Source organism: Ochotona princeps, chromosome 24, assembly GCF_030435755.1.
Source record: "Ochotona princeps isolate mOchPri1 chromosome 24, mOchPri1.hap1, whole genome shotgun sequence".
Lineage (NCBI taxonomy): Eukaryota > Metazoa > Chordata > Mammalia > Lagomorpha > Ochotonidae > Ochotona > Ochotona princeps.
The window spans coordinates 35,205,957-35,227,533 of NC_080855.1; the positions used below are offsets into that span (position 1 = coordinate 35,205,957).

Sequence of the window (21,577 nt, forward strand, 5' to 3'; positions counted from 1 at the left end):
AGAGAAAGCAAGAATTAACAGCATCAAAGATGAAAAAGGCAACATAACAACAGACATTACAACCATTAAGAACATAATCAGAAATTACTACAAAGCACTGTACTCCAACAAATCAGAAGACCACCAAGAAATGGAAAAGTTCTTAGACTCACACAACCTGCCAAAACTTAGCCCAGAGGCAACAATCAACCTGAACAAACCCATAACTGAAGCAGAGATTGAATCAGTGATTAAAGAACTCCCAACAAAGAAAAGCCCAGGCCCAGACGGCTTCACTCCAGAATTCTACAAAACATTCCGAACAGAACTAACCCCAATCCTCTACAAACTCTTCAAAACAATAGAAAAGGAAGCAACCCTTCCAAACTCATTCTATGAAGCCAACATTACCTTAATCCCAAAACCGGGCAGAGATCCTACAGAGAAGGAAAACTACAGACCTATCTCTTTGATGAACATTGATGCTAAGATTCTCAACAAAATCCTAGCCAACAGAATTCAAAAACACATCAGACAGATCATTCATCCAGATCAAGTAGGATTCATCCCTGGAATGCAGGGATGGTTCAACATTCGGAAATCCATAAATGTGATACACCACATCCAAAAACTGAAAAACAAGAATCACATGATAGTATCAATAGATGCAGAAAAAGCTTTCGACAAAATCCAGCACACCTTCCTGCTAAAGACACTAACCAAGGTAGGCATAGATGGAAAAATCCACAACATAATCAAAGCAATATATGCAAAACCCAATGCCAGCATCATACTGAATGGAGAAAAACTGGAAGCCTTCCCACTGAGATCTGGAACAAGGCAGGGATGTCCGCTTTCTCCGCTGCTATTCAACATAGTTCTAGAGGTACTCGCTGAGGCCATAAGACAAGACAAGGAAATGAGAGGAATCCAAATGGGAAACAAAAAAGTCAAGCTTTCACTATATGCAGATGACATGATTCTTTATACAAAAATGCCAAGAGGCTCAATACAGAGACTGCTAGAACTTATGCGAGAGTTCGGTAGAGTGGCAGGGTACAAAATTAATGAACAAAAATCAACAGCCATAGTGTATGCTAACAGCCCCAAGTTGGAAAAAGATCTAACCAGCAAGATACCATTCAAAGTAACAAAGGAAAGCATGAAGTATCTGGGAATTAACCTAACCAAAAATGTTGGAGACCTATTTGAGGAAAACTACAAACTACTTAAAAAAGAAATTGAACAAGATCTAGAAAGATGGAGTAACATCCCATGCTCCTGGATAGGTAAAATCAATATCATTAAAATGTCTATACTGCCAAAGGCAATATATACATTCAACGCAATCCCAATCAAATTGCCCAAAACATTCTTCACAGATCTGGAAACAATGATTCAAAGGTTCATCTGGAAACACAAAAAAACACGAATAGCTAGAACCATCCTGAAGAACAGGAAGTTAGCAGGGGGAATCACAGTCCCAGACCTCTGGACATACTATAGGACAGTGGTTATCAAAACAGCCTGGTACTGGCAAAAAAAATAGAGAAGAAGATCAATGGAGCAGAATAGAAACACCAGATGGGAACCCACACAAATACAGCCAAATAATCTTTGACAAAAAGACAAACGACAACCCAGGCAAATGGGAAGGTCTGTTCAATAAATGCTGTTGGGACAACTGGTTGATAGCCTGCAGAAACAAAAAGATAGACCCACATCTCTCACCATATACTAAGATCAAATCCAAATGGATAAAAGATTTAAACCTACATCCAGAAACCTTCAAACGTTTGGAAGAAAATGTTGGAAACACACTGGAACACTTAGGGGTAGGCCCTCACTTCCTAAAAAAGACTCCAAATGCAGTAGAAATCAAGACCAAAATAAACAAGTGGGACCTCATCAAACTAAGAAGCTTCTGTACAGCTAGAGAAACAATCAACAAAGTAAAAAGGCAACCCACAGAATGGGAGAAGATCTTCGCACACGACTTAGGTGATAGAGGGCTGATCTCCAGAATATACAAAGAGCTACAAAACGACCAAAATGTCAAAACAAACAAGCCACTCAAGAAATGGGCACGGGAAATGGGCAAACACTTCACAAAGGAACAAACCCAAATGGCAAATAAACATATGAAAAAATGCTCAAGTTCCCTGGCAATAAGGGAAATCCAAATTAAAACATCAATGAGGTACCACCTAACGCCAGTAAGACTGGCCCACATGAATAAAAGCACCAACAACACTTGTTGGCGAGGTTGCGGGGAAAAGGGAACCCTACTCCACTGCTGGTGGGGCTGCAGGCTGGTACAGCCTCTATGGAAATCAGTATGGAGAACATTCAAACAACTCAAATACAACATACCGTATGACCCAGCAATAGCACTCCTAGGAATATATCCAGAACACTTGTTTTATGAGAAACCAACATGCACTCCTATGTTCATAGCAGCACAATCAGTAATCGCAAAAACATGGAAGCAGCCAAAATGCCCATCAACAGAGGATTGGATAAGAAAGCTATGGTTCATCTACTCCATGGAATACTACTCAGCTATTAAAAAAAACAAAATGCAGTTCTTTGTGGCCAAATGGGCCAAACTGGAAACCATAATGCTAAGGGAAATGAGCCAATCCCAAAAGGTTAAATACCACATGTTTGCCTTAATTTGATATGATGTTATGTATAACAAGTTATGTTATGAATGTTATATGTTGTGTATAAACCAAAATTGAAATGTCAATGAGGTGGTCACAGAAGGTGGATAAGAAATCGCATTTACTTTTACCATATTGGTTACTCATTACTATGTCAATTAATTCCATAATGATGTAAATTTTTGCTGATGGTATGTTGGAGCTTTTAATTGATCGGGATGATACTCTGCTGGCTCTGTCTTCAGACCAGAGAGGGTATACCTAAGAAGCCGTTGAACTTGACTAGACAATAAGATGCTGGACTCTATGTTTGGTATATGCTTGCAATGGGGGAATCTCAACTGAACTTGAGCTGTGGTTATGCAACAAGGTGGAGGAATCCACCATGGTGGGAGGGTTTGGGGAGGGGTGGGGAGAATCCCAGTACCTATGAAACTGTGTCACATAATACAATGTAATTAATAAATTTAAAATAAAATTAAAAAAAAAGTTAAAAAAAAAAAAAAAAAGAATCCTGAAACAAGTACAAAGCAAAGATCGCATATAGGGGAAAACCAATCAGAATCACTGCTGACTTCTCTGAAGAGACCCTACAAGCAAGGAGAGAATGGACAAAGATCTTCCCAATCCTGAATCAGAACAACTGTCAACCAAGAATAATGTACCCAGCAAAAATCTCATTTATATTTGAGAACGAAATCAGATACGAACATAGCAAAGAGAAACTCAAAGAATATGCCAGCACAAAACCAGCTCCACAAAATCTCCTTAGAAATGTGCTAAATCCAGAAAAAACAGGGCAAATCATAAGCAAAGATGGAAAACAGGAAGGTTTCCCCACTAAAGTTCACACAAGGAGGGGCAATCAAACAGAAACCAACACCCACAAAAACACATATGTATGGCAGGGCAAAATCGCAACCTCTCAATATTAACTCTTAACACAAATGGCCTAAACTCACCAATCAAAAGGCACAGATTAACGGAATGGATCATCAAGCAAGACCCAACTATCTGTTGCCTACAAGAGACACATCTAACCAGAAAAGCCTCTAAGAATCTGAAAGTGAAGGGATGGAAAAAGATATTTCACTCCATGTGGATGAGAAAAAAAGGCTGGGGTAGCTGTCCTAATTTCAGATGATATAGACTTCAAGCTGACAGACATCAAAAAGGACAAAGAAAGACATTATATATTGGTAAAAGGATTGATCCATCAGGAAGTAATTACCATCGTGAACATATATGCAGCAAATCCCAACACTCCTAGCCACGTGAAGAAATTACTTACAGACTTAAGGGAAGACATAGATATGCACACAATAATTGTGGGTGATCTTAACACCCCGCTAACAACAATAGACAGATCAATAAAACAAAAACTCAACAAAGAAACAACAGAGCTCACACAAACAATAGAACAACTGGACTTGGTAGACATTTATAGAACTTTTTACCCTAAGACCACAGATTACACATTTTTTTTCAGCAGAACATGGCACCTTCTCCAGGATCAACCACATGACAGGACACAAAGCAAATCTAAATAACTTAAACAAGACAGGAATTATACCAGGTACCCTCTCAGACCACCACGGAATGAAACTGAAAATAAGCAATTAAAATGCCCAAGGAAATACAGAAACTCTTAGAGGTTGAACAATATGCTATTAAACGAACAATGGATCAGAGAAGAAATTAAAAATGAGATAAAAAAATTTATGGGAACCAATGAAACCTCCGACACAACATTCCAAAAATTGTGGGACACAGCCAAAACAGTACTACGGGGTAAATTCATTGCAATTGGAGCACATGTCAAGTCCAAAGAGAGGCGCAAAATACAGGAACTAAACACACACCTCCAGGAATTGGAAAAACAACAGCAGAAGAGCCCCACACACAACAGGAAACAAGAAATCATCAAAACAAGGGAGGAAATTAATCAGATAGAAATAAAAACAACTATACACAAAATCAATGAATCAAAAAGCTGGTGTTTTGAAAAGATAAACAAAATAGACAGCCCACTGGTCCGACTGACAAAGAAAAACACAAGCATCAAAGATGAAAAAGGCCACATACCAACAGACACGGCAACCATTAAGAACATAATTAGAAATTACTACAAAGCGCTTTACTCCAACAAATCAGAAGACCACCAAGAAATGGAAAAGTTCTTAGATTTATAAAACCTGCCAAAATTTGGCCCGGAGTAAACAAACGAACTGAACAAGCCCATAACGGAAGCAGAAATTGAATCAGTGATTAAAGACCTCCCAACAAAGAAAATCCCAGGACCAGATGGCTTCACTACAGAATTTTACAAATAATTCCGAACAGAGTTAACCCCAATCCTCTACAAAATCTTCAAAACAATAGAAAAGGAAGCAACCCTTCCAAACTCATTCTATAAAGCCAACATTATCTTAATTCCAAAACCAGATAGAGAGCCAACAGAGAAAGAAAACTACAGACCTATCTCTGATGAAAATCGATGCTAAGATACTCAACAAAATCCTAGCCAACAGAATTCAAAAGATCATCAGACAGATCATTGAACCGGACCAAGTAGGATTCATCTCTGGAATACAGGGATGATTCAACATACGGAAATCCACAGATGTGATACACCACATGCAAAAACTGAAAAACGAGAATCAGATGATAGTATCAATAGATGCAGAAAAAGCTTTCGACAAACTCAAACACCACTTCATGCTAAAAATCCTAACTAAGTTATGCATAGAAGGAACAATCCACAGCATAATCAAAGCAATATATGAAAAACCCAATGCCAGCATCATGCGGAATGGAGAAAAACTGGATCCCATCCCACTGAGATCTGGAACAAGACAGGAATGTCCGCTTTCTCCACTGCTATTCAACATAGTCCTAGAGGTACTTGCTGAGGCCATAAGACAAGACAAGGAAATGAGAGGAATCCAAATGGGAAACAAAAAAGTCAAGCTTTCACTATATGCAGATGACATGATTCTTTATACAAAAATGCCAAGAGGCTCAATACAGAGACTGCTAGAACTTATGCGAGAGTTTGGTAGAGTGGCACGATACAAAATTAATGAACAAACATCAACAGCCATAGTATATAAAAACAGTCCCAAGATGGAAAAAAAGCTAACCAGCAAGACACCATTCAAAATAACAGAGAAAACTATAAAGTATCTACAAATTAATCTAACCAAAAATGTAGGAGACCTATTTGAGGAAAACTACAAACTACTTAAAAAAGAAATTGAACAAGACCTCAAAAGATGGAGTAGCATCCCATGCTCCTGGATAGGTAAAATCAATATCATTAAAATGTCTATACTGCCAAAAGCAATATATACATTCAACGCAATTCCAATCAAATTGCCCAAAACATTATTCATGGACTGGAAACAATGATCCAAAGGTTCATCTGGAAACACAAAAAAACACGAATAGCAAGAAACATCCTGAAGTACATGAAGTTAGCAGGGGGAATCACAGTTCCAGACCTCTGTACATACTATAGGGCAGTGGTTATCAAAACAGCCTGGTACTGGCACAAAGATAGAGAAGAAGATCAATGGAGCCAAAAAGAATCAACAGATGGGAACCCACAGGTACAGCCACATAGTCTTTCACAAAAGGACAAACGACAATCCAAGCAAATGGGAAGGTCTGTACAATAAATGCTGTTGGGACAACTGGTAAATAGCCTGCAGAAACAAAAAGACCCACATCTTTCACCATACACTAAAATCAAATCTAAATGGAAAAAAGATCTAAACCTACATCCAGAAACCTTGAAACCTTTGGAAGAAAATGTTGGAAATACTCTGCAAGATCTAGGGGTAGGTCCTGACTTCCTAAAAAGGACTCCAAAAGCAATAGAAATCAATACCAGAATAAACAAATGGGACCTCATCAAACTAAGAAGCTTCTGTACAGCAAAGGAAACAATAAAGTGAAAAAGCAACCCACAGAATGGGAGAAGATCTTCGCGCACTACATAGGTGACAGAGGGCTAATCTCCAGAATATACAAAGAACTACGAAACAACCAAAACACGAAAACAAACAAGCCACTCAAGAAATGGGCACGGGAAATGGGCAAACACTTCACAAAGGAACAAACCCAAATGGCAAATAAACATATGAAAAAATGCTCAAGTTCCCTGGCAATAAGGGAAATCCAAATTAAAACATCATTGAGGTACCATCTAATGCCAGTAAGACTGGCCCACATGAATAAAAGTACCAACAACACTTGTTGCCGAGGTTGTGGGGAAAAGGGAACCCTACTCCACTGCTGGTGGGGCTGCAGGCTGGTACAGCCTCTATGGAAATCAGTATGGAGAACATTCAAACAACTCAAATACAACATACCGTATGATCCAGCAATAGCACTCCTAGGAATATATCCACAGTGTCTGTTTTACGAGAAACCAACATGCACTCCTATGTTCATAGCAGCACAATCAATAATTGCAAAAACATGCAAGCAACCAAAATGCCCATCAGCAGAGGATTGGATAAGAAAGCTATGGCTCATCTACTCCATGGAATACTACTCAGCTCTTAAAAAAACAAAATGCAGTTCTTTGTGGCCAAATGGGCCAAACTGGAAACCATAATGTTAAGGGAAATGAGCCAATCCCAAAAGGTTAAATACCACATGTTTGCCTTAATTTAAGACAATATGATGTTATGTATAACATGTTATTTTATATATGTTATATGTTGTGTATAAACTAAAATTGAAATGTGAATGAGGTGGTCACAGAAGGTGGATAAGAAATCGCATTTACTCTTAACATATTGATTACTCATTACTATGTCAATTAATTCCATAATGATGTAAATTTTTGCTGATGGTATGTTGGAGATTTTAATCGATCGGGATGATACTCTGCTGGCTCTGTCTTCAAACCAGAGAAGGTATACTAAGAAGTCGTTGAACTTGACTGGACAATAAGATGCTGGACTCTATGTTTGGTATATGCTTGCAATGGGGGAATTTCAACTGAACTTGAACTGTGGTTATGCAACAAGGTGGAGGAATCCACCATGGTGAGAGGGTTTGGGGAGGGTTGGGGAAAATCCTAGTACCTATGAAACTGTGTCACATAATACAATGTAATTAATGAATTAAAAATAATAAATAAATAAAAAAGAACACCAAAAGCAATACAAATCAAGACCAAAACAAACAAATGGGACCTCATCAAACTACGAAGCTTCTGTACAGCAAATAAACAATTAACAAAGTGAAAAAGCAACCCACAGAATGGGAGAAGATCTTCGCCCACTACGTAGGTGATAGAGGGCTAATCTCCAGAACATACAAAGAACTACAAAATAACCAAAACACGAAAACAAACAAGCCACTCAAGAAATGGGCACGGGAAATGGGCAAACACTTCACAAAGGAACAAACCCAAATGGCAAATAAACATATGAAAAAATGCTCAAGCTCCCTGGCAATAAGGGAAATCCAAATTAAAACATCAATGAGGTACCACCTGATGCCAGTAAGACTGGCCCACATGAATAAAAGTACCAACAACACTTGTTGCCGAGGTTGCGGGGAAAAGGGAACCCTACTCCACTGCTGGTGGGGTTGCAGGCTGGGACAGCCTCTATGGAAAACAATATGAAGAATATTCAAACAACTCAAAATCGACATACCGTATGATCCAGCAATAGCACTCCTAGGAATATATCCACAACGTCTGTTTTATGAGAAACCAACATGCACTCCTATGTTCATAGCAGCACAATCAGTAATTGCAAAAACATGCAAGCAACCAAAATGCCCATCAACAGAGGATTGGATAAGAAAGCTATGGCTCATCTACTCCATGGAATACTACTCAACTCTTAAAAAAAACAAAATATAGTTCTTTGTGGCCAAATGGGCCAAACTGGAAACCATAATGCTAAGGGAAATGAGCCAATCCCAAAAGGTTACATACCACATGTTTGCCTTAATTTAAGAGGATATGATGTTATGCATAACATGTTATGTTATGGATGTTATGTCATATATCATATATAAACTATAATTGAAATGTGAATGGGGTGGTCACAGAATGTGGTTAAGAAATCACATTTACTTTTTTAACATGTTGTTTGCTCAATACTATGTCAATTAATTCCATCACAATGTTAATTGTTGCTGATGGTATGTTAGTGCTTTTATTTGATCGATTGATACTCTGCTGGCTCTGCCATCAGACCATAGAGGGTTTCCCCAAGAAGCAGTTGGACATGCCTGGACTATAAGATGTTGGACTCTATCTTTAGCATATGCTTACAAAGAGGGAAACTCAACTGAACTCGAACTGTGGTGATGCAACAAGGTGGAGGAACCCACCATGTGGGGAGGATGTGGGGAGGTGTGGGGAGAATCCCAGTTCCTATGAAATTAGAACACAATGTAATTAATGACTAAATTCAAGAAAAGAAAAAAAGAAAAAAAGTGATGCATTATCAGGTCTTTTATTTGAGATTTTGATTGCTTTGTAAGCATCTCATGATATAAATGTCCTTTGTTTTGGCCACATATTATGAGTTGTGATATTTTTTTTTCCTACAGATTTATTCAGTGACACATAGACCACACAGTAGCATAGCTTCTTCAAGAAAGTTTTTATTTCCTTTTTCATTTCTTCAGTTTCACATTGGTCATTCAGTAGAATGTTATTTAACTTCATGGAGTAAATAATCTCTATTTCTCCTGTTCTTGATTTTTCTATGGCTTTTCATTATGGTCATATTTAATGACTATGTCATACAGTCTTTCATGCACAGGAGTGAAGATACAATGCAGTATGCAACTCCACTTTCAACTACAAATGGTCTTCCAATGAAACTGTTAAATATATCTTAACAATAGGATGATGGCTCTCTGCCATTGTCCATTTCTACAATGTCAGGATACACTTAAAAACAGAATGATGGACTGTTTATGATGGAATATACTATTGTAATACTAAAAGAGATACTAATGAAGGGAAGGTGATTTAGGAGGTGGGAGGGGAAATCCCAGAAACAATGGAACTGCATCAAAAACTAATACAATTAATTAATTAAAAAATACTTGGAAGAATATAAACTTTCAGATTCATACTATGAAACTAATATTACTCTGATAATAACATTAGATATCAAGGCCTGTGCAGTGGCAACCTGACCAATAATCTGTCTGCAGATTAAATGACTCAATCAGGGTCTGGCAGAGTAGCCTAGTGTCTAACATTCTTGCCTTCCATAAGCCAGGATCCCTTATGGGCACCAGTTTGTATTCCTGCTACTCCTCTACCCATTCTTGCTTGTGGCCTGGGAAGGCGGTAGAGGTGGCCCAATGCCTTGGGATCCTGTACCTGCATGGGAATCCAGGGAAGAAGCTCCTGGCTTCTGGCTTTGGATAGACTCAGCTCCTGCTGTTATGGCCCCTTGGGTAGTCGACCAGTGCATGTACAATCTTACTTTCTGTCTCTCCTCCTCTCTGTAAATCTGACTTTCGAATAAATAAATGAATCTCTGCAACAGCCAGAAAAGGATGTTAACTACTGGCTTCAGATTAGCTCAACTTCAAATGTTATGACTATTTGAGGAAGGAATCAGCAGACAAAAAATCACTCTCTCATAACTCCCAGTTTCAACATACTGAAAGCTAAAAAGAACACAGTAAATGGGGCATGGCCTTCTGTATAGACGGAGATCAAAGTAATGGAAGTTGAGCCCAGAAGTAAACATTATTTCCATTTTTCCACTGAATAGCGTGAATGAGTTATTTCCATATAAGAGATGGGGCTATTCAGTTCAACATTTAGTGCTGGTACAATTGGATAGTGACAGACCAAAAGAAAAGAGTCAGGCCCTTATTTATTATTCTGTACAAAGCTAACTTCAAGGACTGGCACTGTGCTGTGAGAAACTAAGTCATTTTCTGCAGCAGAGGCATTTCATATGGGTTCTGGTTCAAGTCCTGCTGAAACCAATTCCCATCTAGGCTGCTGCTAATGTGCCTTGGAAATGCAGCAGAAAATGGCACAAGTTCTCAGGCCATGCACCATTTAAAGACATTCATGGAGCTCCTACTCCTGGATTTGGCTTTGCCCTGCCCCCAGTACTTGAGGCAATTTAGGAAATAAGCCATATCAGAGATGAAAATTTCTCAATCCCTCGTTCTCACCTCTACACCCAACCTCACTCGCTGTCTCTGTAACTCTGTCATTCAAATCAATAAAAATAAATCTTTAAAACCTTAAATGCATCAACAGCAGATATAAAACTATACAATTCTAGCATAAAAGCCATAAGCGTTGAGTTCATGGTTTCAGACTTGGAAATGGATTTTTAGAATTGATACCCAAATCACAAACAATAAATGGAAACACATAAATTTTACATCAGCAAAAGTTAATCATTTGCACTTACCCAGATACTATCTATACAGCTAAAAGATACCCACAGAACAGGGAAAAGTAGAATGCTGCACCCTTTGCCATTTCTATACCTGCAGGATCAAGGCATGTCTAAATAGCACAATGAGTGACATATGATTGCTTATTAATCAACATACTATTGCAATAACATAGGGGAAATCAGAGGAATGAGGATTTGAAGAGGGGTAAAAGAAATTCAAGGGTCTATGGAATTGTAGTATAAGATAAAAATTAGTTAGAAATTAATAAAGGGAGACTGAAAAAGATGGCCGACTGCAGAGAGCTGGTGTAGGGTGGAGTAGGGAAGGAGGGGAGCCGATCCAGCAGAGAAACAGGCCAGGAGGCGCGAAACTGTAGGGAGAAGAGCGAGAAGGTCACTGGAGTTCACTAAAGCAAGAAGATCTACACAGCGTGAAGGAACAGCCGCAAAAAGTAGGAAAGAAAATACAGCACTCCGCGAGAAACCTGGTGAGTCACGATCCCAGGCAGGGGGAAGGCGGCAGAGGCTCAACCGCCCCAGGGAAAACAGAGGCGGCTGGAAGGATAGGCGCCCACACCGACAGGGGCACCAGTCCCCTGGAAGGCAGGAGCCCCCAGAGGAGGCTACTGGACTGATCATTGGGTGCATTATCCCTGCAGAAGTGGAGGAAAAGCTGGGGAGATTTTCCAGAGGCTTGCCTACCCGCTGCTCAGCGGCTCTGGGAGAGTGCAGAGGGAACAGGAGCAGCACTGTGGGACTGGGGCTCAGAGATCCCCATATCGGCTCCGAGCTGTGGACTGGCTGCGGGAGAGTCAGTGGATCCTGTTGCTGGACTCGCCCTGAGCCCCAGAGGCTGGGCAACGCTCGACAGGGCCTCACGTCCTGGGCAGAGGAGCAGACTAGTGGGGGCACGTCTCACCTAAAGGGCTCTGTGCCTCTCAGAGATCCGCTTCCATCCTTGAGAGAGTGCAGCTGAGGAAGTGGCTTCTTCAGGGCGGAGTCCCCAGCTGGGCTCAGCTAGAGAGGCCAGACCATAGCGGGCTCAGCTGAACTGGCCGGACAGGTTTTCCCAGCAGGAGCCCGCTCGGAAAGACCTGCCTGTGGTGTTGCAGCCCTCGGCGGAGCAGCGCTTCCGAGTTTGGCACTGGGGCCGCGGAGATCTCCAGCCCAGCACAGGCCGGGGTTGGGGATTTTAGGCTCCGAGCAGCAGGAGCCCTTGCTGTGCTAACCTCAAGCCCTGAAGGAGAGTCTCGGCTCAGCACTGAGGCAGAGAGCCCCGCTGTATTAGCCTTGTGACCCAAAGCCCAGGCGCGGCTCGGCAGAGTGAATCTGTAGGGAACTGCCTTTGAGAGGGAGCCACAGGGGAAGGGGCCTGGCACTAGGGCTGGCCCACAAAGCCTCCTGACCCAACTCGGGGCTGTGATCTACAGACCCTGAAAGCAGCTGGTGACTCAGGCAGTAAGCCCTGCTGGGCTCAGCCGGAGACCCCAAACCAGAGCCGGCTCAGCTGAATCACCGCTAAAATCTCAAAACAACAAGAAGTAAAAACACAATGAGGAGAAGTATCAGAAAAAGCAATGACCCAGAGGAAAGATCAAGCACTCCCTCCCAATACAACCAAAAACTAATCCCAATATCTGAGATGCAAGATGAAGACATAGAGGAACTAACAGATAAGGACTTTAAGAAGCTAATGATGAAATTCGTCAGAGAGAGTGAAAAGCGCTGGGAAGAGTCTAAGGCATTCGAAAACCATATCACTGCAGAAATAAATCAAGTCAAAAAGGGAATCCTTGATATAGAGAACAAAATTGAAAGCCTAACCAACAGAATGAACACAGCAGAAGACAGAATATCAGAATTGGAAGACAATCAGAATGAAAGGCAGCAGCTCATCAAACAGTTGGAGACAAATCTAGAGAAAGCCAATAGGTCCATACAGGAAATGAAAGACAACCTCAAAAAATCAAATATTAGAATAATAGGCCTTCCCGAAGGAGTGGAAAAGGAGACAGGCTTGCAACGAGTGCTCAATGAGATAATACAGGAGAACTTCCAGAATACTGGAAATATAAATCTAGCACAAATCCAGGAAGGACAAAGAACCCCCAGTAGATACGACCCAAACAAATTGTCTCCCAGACATGTGGTCCTCAAGCTACCTTCAAGTGAATACAAGGAAACCATTCTAAGACAAGTAAGAAAAAAGGATAAGATTACTTTCAGGGGAAGGGAAATCAGGATCACAGCCGACCTATCAGAAGAAACGCTCCAAGCAAGGAGAGAATGGGGTAAAACCTATCAAATCCTGAAACAAAACAACTGCCAACCAAGAATAATGTACCCAGCAAAGCTCTCATTTATATTTGAGAATGAAATCAAATACTTCAACAGTAAAGAGAAACTCGAAGAATACATCAACACGAAACCAGCTCTGGAAAATCTCCTCAGGAAGGTGCTAAACCCAGAAAGAAAAAATACAAACCAAAATCAAAGATGGCAAATGGGAAGACCTTCCCACTAAAATCCATACAAGAAAAGTCAACCAATCAAAAACTCTAATAGTCGCAAATACACACTTGCACACTTACACTCATGGCAGCCCAAAACCAATTCCTCTCAATATTATCTCTAAACACAAATGGCTTAAACTCACCAATCAAAAGGCATAGATTAACGGAATGGATCATCAAACAGCACCCAACTATATGTTGCCTACAAGAGACACATCTAACCAGAAAATCCTGTAAGAAATTTAAAGTGAAAGGATGGAAAAAGACATTTCATGCCAATGGACGAGAAAAAAAGGCTGGTGTAGCTGTTCTAATCTCAGATGACCTAGACTTCAAGCTGACAGACATCAAAAAGGACAGAGAAGGACATTATATATTGGTGAAGGGACTGATCCATCAAGAAGTAATTACAATCGTGAACATATATGCACCAAATTCCAATGCGCCTAGCTTCGTGAAGCAACTACTTACAGACTTAAGGGGAGACATAGATACACACACAATAATAGTGGGCGATCTTAACACCCCGCTAACAACTATAGACAGATCAACAAAACAAAAACTCAACAAAGAAACAACAGAGCTCGTACAAACATTAGAACAACTGGACTTGGTAGACATTTATAGAATTTTTTATCCTAAGACCACAGACTATACATTTTTTTCAGCAGTACATGGCACCTTCTCCAGGATCGACCACATGATAGGACACAAAGCAAATCTAAATAACTTCAAAAAGATAGAAATCATACCATGTACCCTCTCAGACCACCACGGAATGAAACTGGAAATCAGCAATTCAAAATGCCCAAGGAAATATAGAAACTCTTGGAGGTTGAACAATATGCTATTGAACGAACAATGGGTCAGGGAAGAAATTAAAGATGAGATCAAAAAATTTATGGAAACCAATGAAAACTCTGATACAACATTCCAAAACTTGTGGGACACTGCCAAAGCAGTGCTACGGGGTAAACTCATCGCAATTGGAGCTCATGTCAAGGCCCAAGAGAGGCGCCAAATACAGGAACTAACCACACACCTCCAGGAATTGGAAAAGCAGCAGCAGATGAGCCCCACACACAACAGGAAACAAGAAATCATCAAAACAAGGGAGGAAATCAACCAGATAGAAATAAAAAAAAAAACATACACAAAATCAACAAATCAAAAAGCTGGTTTTTTGAAATGATAAACAAAATAGACACACCGCTGGCCCGACTGACAAAGAAAAAACAAGAGAAAGCAAGAATTAACAGCATCAAAGATGAAAAAGGCAACATAACAACAGACATTACAACCATTAAGAACATAATCAGAAATTACTACAAAGCACTGTACTCCAACAAATCAGAAGACCACCAAGAAATGGAAAAGTTCTTAGACTCACACAACCTGCCAAAACTTAGCCCAGAGGCAACAATCAACCTGAACAAACCCATAACTGAAGCAGAGATTGAATCAGTGATTAAAGACCTCCCAACAAAGAAAAGCCCAGGCCCAGACGGCTTCACTGCAGAATTCTACAAAACATTCCGAACAGAACTAACCCCAATCCTCTACAAACTCTTCAAAACTATAGAAAAGGAAGCAACCCTTCCAAACTCATTCTATGAAGCCAACATTACCTTAATCCCAAAACCGGGCAGAGATCCTACAGAGAAGGAAAACTACAGACCTATCTCTTTGATGAACATTGATGCTAAGATTCTCAACAAAATCCTAGCCAACAGAATTCAAAAACACATCAGACAGATCATTCATCCAGATCAAGTAGGATTCATCCCTGGAATGCAGGGATGGTTCAACATTCGCAAATCCATAAATGTGATACACCACATCCAAAAACTGAAAAACAAGAATCACATGATAGTATCAATAGATGCAGAAAAAGCTTTCGACAAAATCCAGCACAACTTCCTGCTAAAGACACTAACCAAGGTAGGCATAGATGGAAAAATCCACAACATAATCAAAGCAATATATGAAAAACCCAATGCCAGCATCATAGTGAATGGAGAAAAACTGGAACCCTTCCCACTGAGATCTGGAACAAGACAGGGATGTCCGCTTTCTCCACTGCTATTCAACATAGTTCTAGAGGTACTCGCTGAGGCCATAAGACAAGAAAAAGAAATCAAAGGAATCCAAATGGGAAATGAAGAAGTCAAGCTTTCACTATATGCAGATGACAAGATTCTTTATATGGAAGAGCCAAAAGGCTCAACACAGAGACTACTAGAACTTATACGAGAGTTCGGTAGAGTGGCAGGGTACAAAATTAATGAACAAAAATCAACAGCCATAGTGTATGCTAACAGCCCCAAGTTGGAAAAAGATCTAACCAGCAAGATACCATTCAAAGTAACAAAGGAAAGCATGAAGTATCTGGGAATTAACCTAACCAAAAATGTTGGAGACCTATTTGAGGAAAACTACAAACTACTTAAAAAAGAAATTGAACAAGATCTAGAAAGATGGAGTAACATCCCATGCTCCTGGATAGGTAAAATCAATATCATTAAAATGTCTATACTGCCAAAGGCAATATATACATTCAACGCAATCCCAATCAAATTGCCCAAAACATTCTTCACAGATCTGGAAACAATGATTCAAAGGTTCATCTGGAAACACAAAAAACCACGAATAGCTAGAACCATCCTGAAGAACAGGAAGTTAGCAGGGGGAATCACAGTCCCAGACCTCTGGACATACTATAGGGCAGTGGTTATCAAAACAGCCTGGTACTGGCAAAAAAATAGAGAAGAAGATCAATGGAGCAGAATAGAAACACCAGATGGGAACCCACACAAATACAGCCAAATAATCTTTGACAAAAAGACAAACGACAACCCAGGCAAATGGGAAGGTCTGTTCAATAAATGCTGTTGGGACAACTGGTTGATAGCCTGCAGAAACAAAAAGATAGACCCACATCTCTCACCATATACTAAGATCAAATCCAAATGGATAAAAGATTTAAACCTACATCCAGAAACCTTCAAACTTTTGGAAGAAAATGTTGGAAACACACTGGAACACTTAAGGGTAGGCCCTCACTTCCTAAAAAAGACTCCAAATGCAGTAGAAATCAAGACCAAAATAAACAAGTGGGACCTCATCAAACTAAGAAGCTTCTGTACAGCTAGAGAAACAATCAACAAAGTAAAAAGGCAACCCACAGAATGGGAGAAGATCTTCGCACACGACTTAGGTGATAGAGGGCTGATCTTCAGAATATACAAAGAGCTACAAAACAACCAAAATGTCAAAACAAACAAGCCACTCAAGAAATGGGCACGGGAAATGGGCAAACACTTCACAAAGGAACAAACCCAAATGGCAAATAAACATATGAAAAAATGCTCAAGTTCCCTGGCAATAAGGGAAATCCAAATTAAAACATCAATGAGGTACCACCTAACGCCAGTAAGACTGGCCCACATGAATAAAAGCACCAACAACACTTGTTGGCGAGGTTGCGGGGAAAAGGGAACCCTACTCCACTGCTGGTGGGGCTGCAGGCTGGTACAGCCTCTATGGAAATCAGTATGGAGAACATTCAAACAACTCAAATACAACATACCGTATGACCCAGCAATAGCACTCCTAGGAATATATCCAGAACACTTGTTTTATGAGAAACCAACATGCACTCCTATGTTCATAGCAGCACAATCAGTAATTGCAAAAACATGGAAGCAGCCAAAATGCCCATCAACAGAGGATTGGATAAGAAAGCTATGGTTCATCTACTCCATGGAATACTACTCAGCTATTAATAAAAACAAAATGCAGTTCTTTGTGGCCAAATGGGCCAAACTGGAAACCATAATGCTAAGGGAAATGAGCCAATCCCAAAAGGTTAAATACCACATGTTTGCCTTAATTTGATATGATGTTATGTATAACAAGTTATGTTATGAATGTTATATGTTGTGTATAAACCAAAATTGAAATGTCAATGAGGTGGTCACAGAAGGTGGATAAGAAATCGCATTTACTTTTACCATATTGGTTACTCATTACTATGTCAATTAATTCCATAATGACGTAAATTTTTGCTGATGGTATGTTGGAGCTTTTAATTGATCGGGATGATACTCTGCTGGCTCTGTCTTCAGACCAGAGAGGGTATACCTAAGAAGCCGTTGAACTTGACTAGACAATAAGATGCTGGACTCTATGTTTGGTATATGCTTGCAATGGGGGAATCTCAACTGAACTTGAACTGTGGTTATGCAACAAGGTGGAGGAATCCACCATGGTGGGAGGGTTTGGGGAGGGGTGGGGAGAATCCCAGTACCTATGAAACTGTGTCACATAATACAATGTAATCAATGAATTTAAAATAAAATTAAAAAAAAAAAAAAGAAATCAGAGGAATCCAAATGGGAAACGAAGAAATCAAGCTTTCACTATATGCAGATGACATGATTCTTTATATAAAAGAGCCAAGAGGCTCAATACAGAGCCTGCTAGAACTTATATGAGAGTCAGTAGAGTGGCAGGGTACAAAATTAATGAACAAAAATCAACAGCTATAGTGTATGCTAATAGCCCAAAGTTGCAAAAAGATCTAACCAGCAAGATACTATTCATAATAACAGAGAAAAGTATGAAGTATCTACAAATTAATCTAACCAAAAATGTAGGAGACCTATTTGAGAAAAACTACAAACTACTTAAAAAAGAAATTTAACAAGATTTCGAAAGATGGAGTAACATCCCATGCTCCTGGATAGGTAAAATCAATATCATTAAAATGTCTATACTGCCAAAAGCAATGTATAAGCGATGGGGCTATTCAGTTCAACATTTAGTGCTGGTACAATTGGATAGTGACAGACCAAAATAAAAGAGTCAGGCCCTTATTTATTATTCTGTACAAAGCTAACTTCAAGGACTGGCACTGTGCTGTGAGAAACTAAGTCATTTTCTGCAGCAGAGGCATTTCATATGGGTTCTGGTTCAAGTCCTGCTTAAACCAATTCCCATCTAGGCTACTGCTAATGTACCTTGGAAATGCAGCAGAAAATGGCACAAGTTCTCAGGCCCTTGCACCATTTAAAGACATTCATGGAGCTCCTACCCCTGGATTTGGCTTTGCCCTGCCCCCAGTATTTGAGGCAATTTAGGAAATAAGCCATATCAGAGATGAAAATTTCTCAATCCCTCATTCTCACCTCTACACCCAACCTCACTCGCTGTCTCTGTAACTCTGTCATTCAAATCAATAAACATAAATCTTTAAAACCTTAAATGCATCAACAGCAGATATAAAACTATACAATTCTAGCATAAAAGCCATAAGGGTTGAGTTCATGGTTTCAGACTTGGAAAGGGATTCCTAGAATTGATACCCAAATCACAAACAATAAAAGGAAACACAAATTTTACATCACCAGAAGTTAATCATTTGCACTTACCCAGCTACTAGCTATACAGCTAAAAGATACCCACAGAACAGGAAAAAGTAGGATGCTGCACCCTTTGCCATTTCTATACCTGCAGTATCAAGGCATGTCTAAATAGCAAATGAGTGACATATGACTGCTTATTAATCAATGTACTATTGCAATAATATAGGGAAAATCAGAGGAGTGAGGGTATGAAGAGGGGTAAAAGAAATTCAAGCGTCTATGGAATTGTATTATAAGATAAAAATTAGTTAGAAATTAATAAAACTGGAATAAACAAAAAATGATTCACACTTACACAGAAACTGTCAAGAGTGGTAAAAGATAAAAATCAGGAGAAATCTTACAACCAATTTATCTGTCAGGAGATTTATCTAAAATATAAAGATTTCTTGCAACTCAAAAACACATAAAAAATAATTCAAGTATTATGACACTGGAAATTGAGTAGACAATTATTGAGAGAAGGCATGAAAATGGTAAATGTTGGTTAATGTGATTATCAATTTGAGGATGAACATTTAAACCAAAATGGGTTATGAATTCGATTCACTAGAGAGGCTATATGACGAAAACGATGGAAGAGTCAAGCACTGGCAAGGAAGAGAAAAAGTTGGAACCTTACATACTCTGGGTGAGAAAGCAAAATTATACAGGTTTTATAGATAATCCTTGAAAATTACTGAAATAGCTAAATAGAATTATTGCCACAAATTCTACCACTGAACTTACATTCAAAAGATTGAAATGGATATAAAATCATGAATTTAACATAAATTTTTAAAGAATGAACACAGTTTTCAAGCCAAAGTAATTAAAGTTCAAATGCCCAACAACTAATGAATCCATTGATTAAAAAAATGAAAAGTTACATAATGGAATAATGTTACTTGCTGCTACATAGAAATGATGTTATGACACACACACATCAACATAGAAAATCATTGAGAACCTAACAATGATTGAAATAAGCCAATCACAAGGGAACATGTATTACACAATTCCATTTGAACACAATTTAAGAAATAGTCACTATCTGGAGATAAAAGATTAGTGGTACAGGAGCAAGGAGTGATGAGGGAAGGAACAGAATTGCTGGAGTGACAAAAATATTCTAGAATTGGCAACAGTGATGACAACTGTACATTTAAAATGGGTACATTGTTGCTTCTGCATTACTTCTCAAGACATTTTAAAAAGAGGAAGAAATGGTGCAATACTTACTGACTGAGAAAAGTAAAGGACTAAAGAAATTAAGATTTAATAGCCTCCTGAGATTTTTTAAGAAAGGATCATGTGGGTTTCTAAGGGAATCAATGTTCACTCCAAATGATGTTGCAGTGATCACATCCATGCTGTATGCCTCAAAGATTCTGTGGAGAGAGATACAAGGACAATTAAAAAAAGCAGCTACTTGCCATTCTTGAGCCACACATGTAGCAGGAAGTGCTGAGAAAGCACATGTCAAGCAAAACAGCAGAGAGCCAAACAATTCCTGGACCACATCTGGAGGCAGGCATTGAGGCTCAGTGGCTGAGGTTTAGTAAGCACATATCACCAGTCAGAATTCTGTTTCAATCCAGCCGACCACACTTCTGATCTAGCTTCATGCTAACACATCCCAGAATGCAAAAGCTGGTAGTTTAACAGCTTGGTTCCCTATCACACATGCAGGACATGCATGCGTTCAAACAACCTAGTCTGGTGAACCGGCAAATGGAAGATAGCTCCCTCTCTACCTCTCTCTCTCTCTCTCTGTCTCATTGAGATAAACATCTTTATTTTAAAAAATAGAACTACCATCTAGATCATCAGAATGATCATTACTACTGTCATTCACATTCAAACATATCAAGGGTGGAAGATACAGTTGTCTTTGCCCTGGGTAGCAGGGACTCTAGTAAAATTAGAGATGCATCTAAGCTCAAGCAGAGTTAAAGACCATAATCACACAGGTTACAGAACTCTGTATTTCGATGTAAGACCTAAGCTTTAGCAGGATAGCTGGAATAATTCACTCTTCCCTGGAACTCATGAAGATGGCGCTCAGCCAGATCTTCCCTCACCTTAGAAGCTTTCTGGAAAGATGATTTTTTCCTAACACATTACTAAATATCAACACTCTGATCTGAATTACAGAACAATCAATCCTTCCCTTCATTCATTGACAAAGCTCTAAAATACACCCTCTTTTCCATCTCCAGAATCTGAGGTGGCCCTGAGGGTAGAATTCCCTTAAAAAGGTATATCCAAGGATGACTGTGGTTAAATATAATAACTCTACATTAAACTTATTAACAAGAAGAATGCATACATAACTGTGTGAAATGCTATCTACTTCTCCAGGAATTCATAGTTTACAAAGCAGACTCCTGAATAATTCAAAGTTAGTACATTCTGACTGGGAGAGCAAAATTTTCAAAAATTTCAAATGATGCTAATTTTGATGCTGTATTTCATATGTTAGTCCTCTGTCCAAATAGCAGCTCCACTAATAAATTCCAGCAAATTCACATTCTTGGAGATACCATGTATTAAGTCAGGCACTTGCGTCATTCCACCCCCAGGTGAGA

General features: G+C 39.4%; 1 protein-coding gene across 1 annotated transcript in view; it reads right to left on the reverse strand.

The window, feature by feature from the left end:
* LOC131483170 (cytochrome P450 3A6-like) overlaps positions 1-21,577 on the reverse strand; it is a 112,563-nt gene that overhangs the window by 45,439 nt on the left and 45,547 nt on the right. Inside the window, exon 8 of the mRNA XM_058680496.1 lies at positions 20,229-20,377. Within this exon, the coding sequence (XP_058536479.1) occupies positions 20,229-20,377 (149 nt within the window). The remainder of the gene's footprint in view (positions 1-20,228; positions 20,378-21,577) is intronic.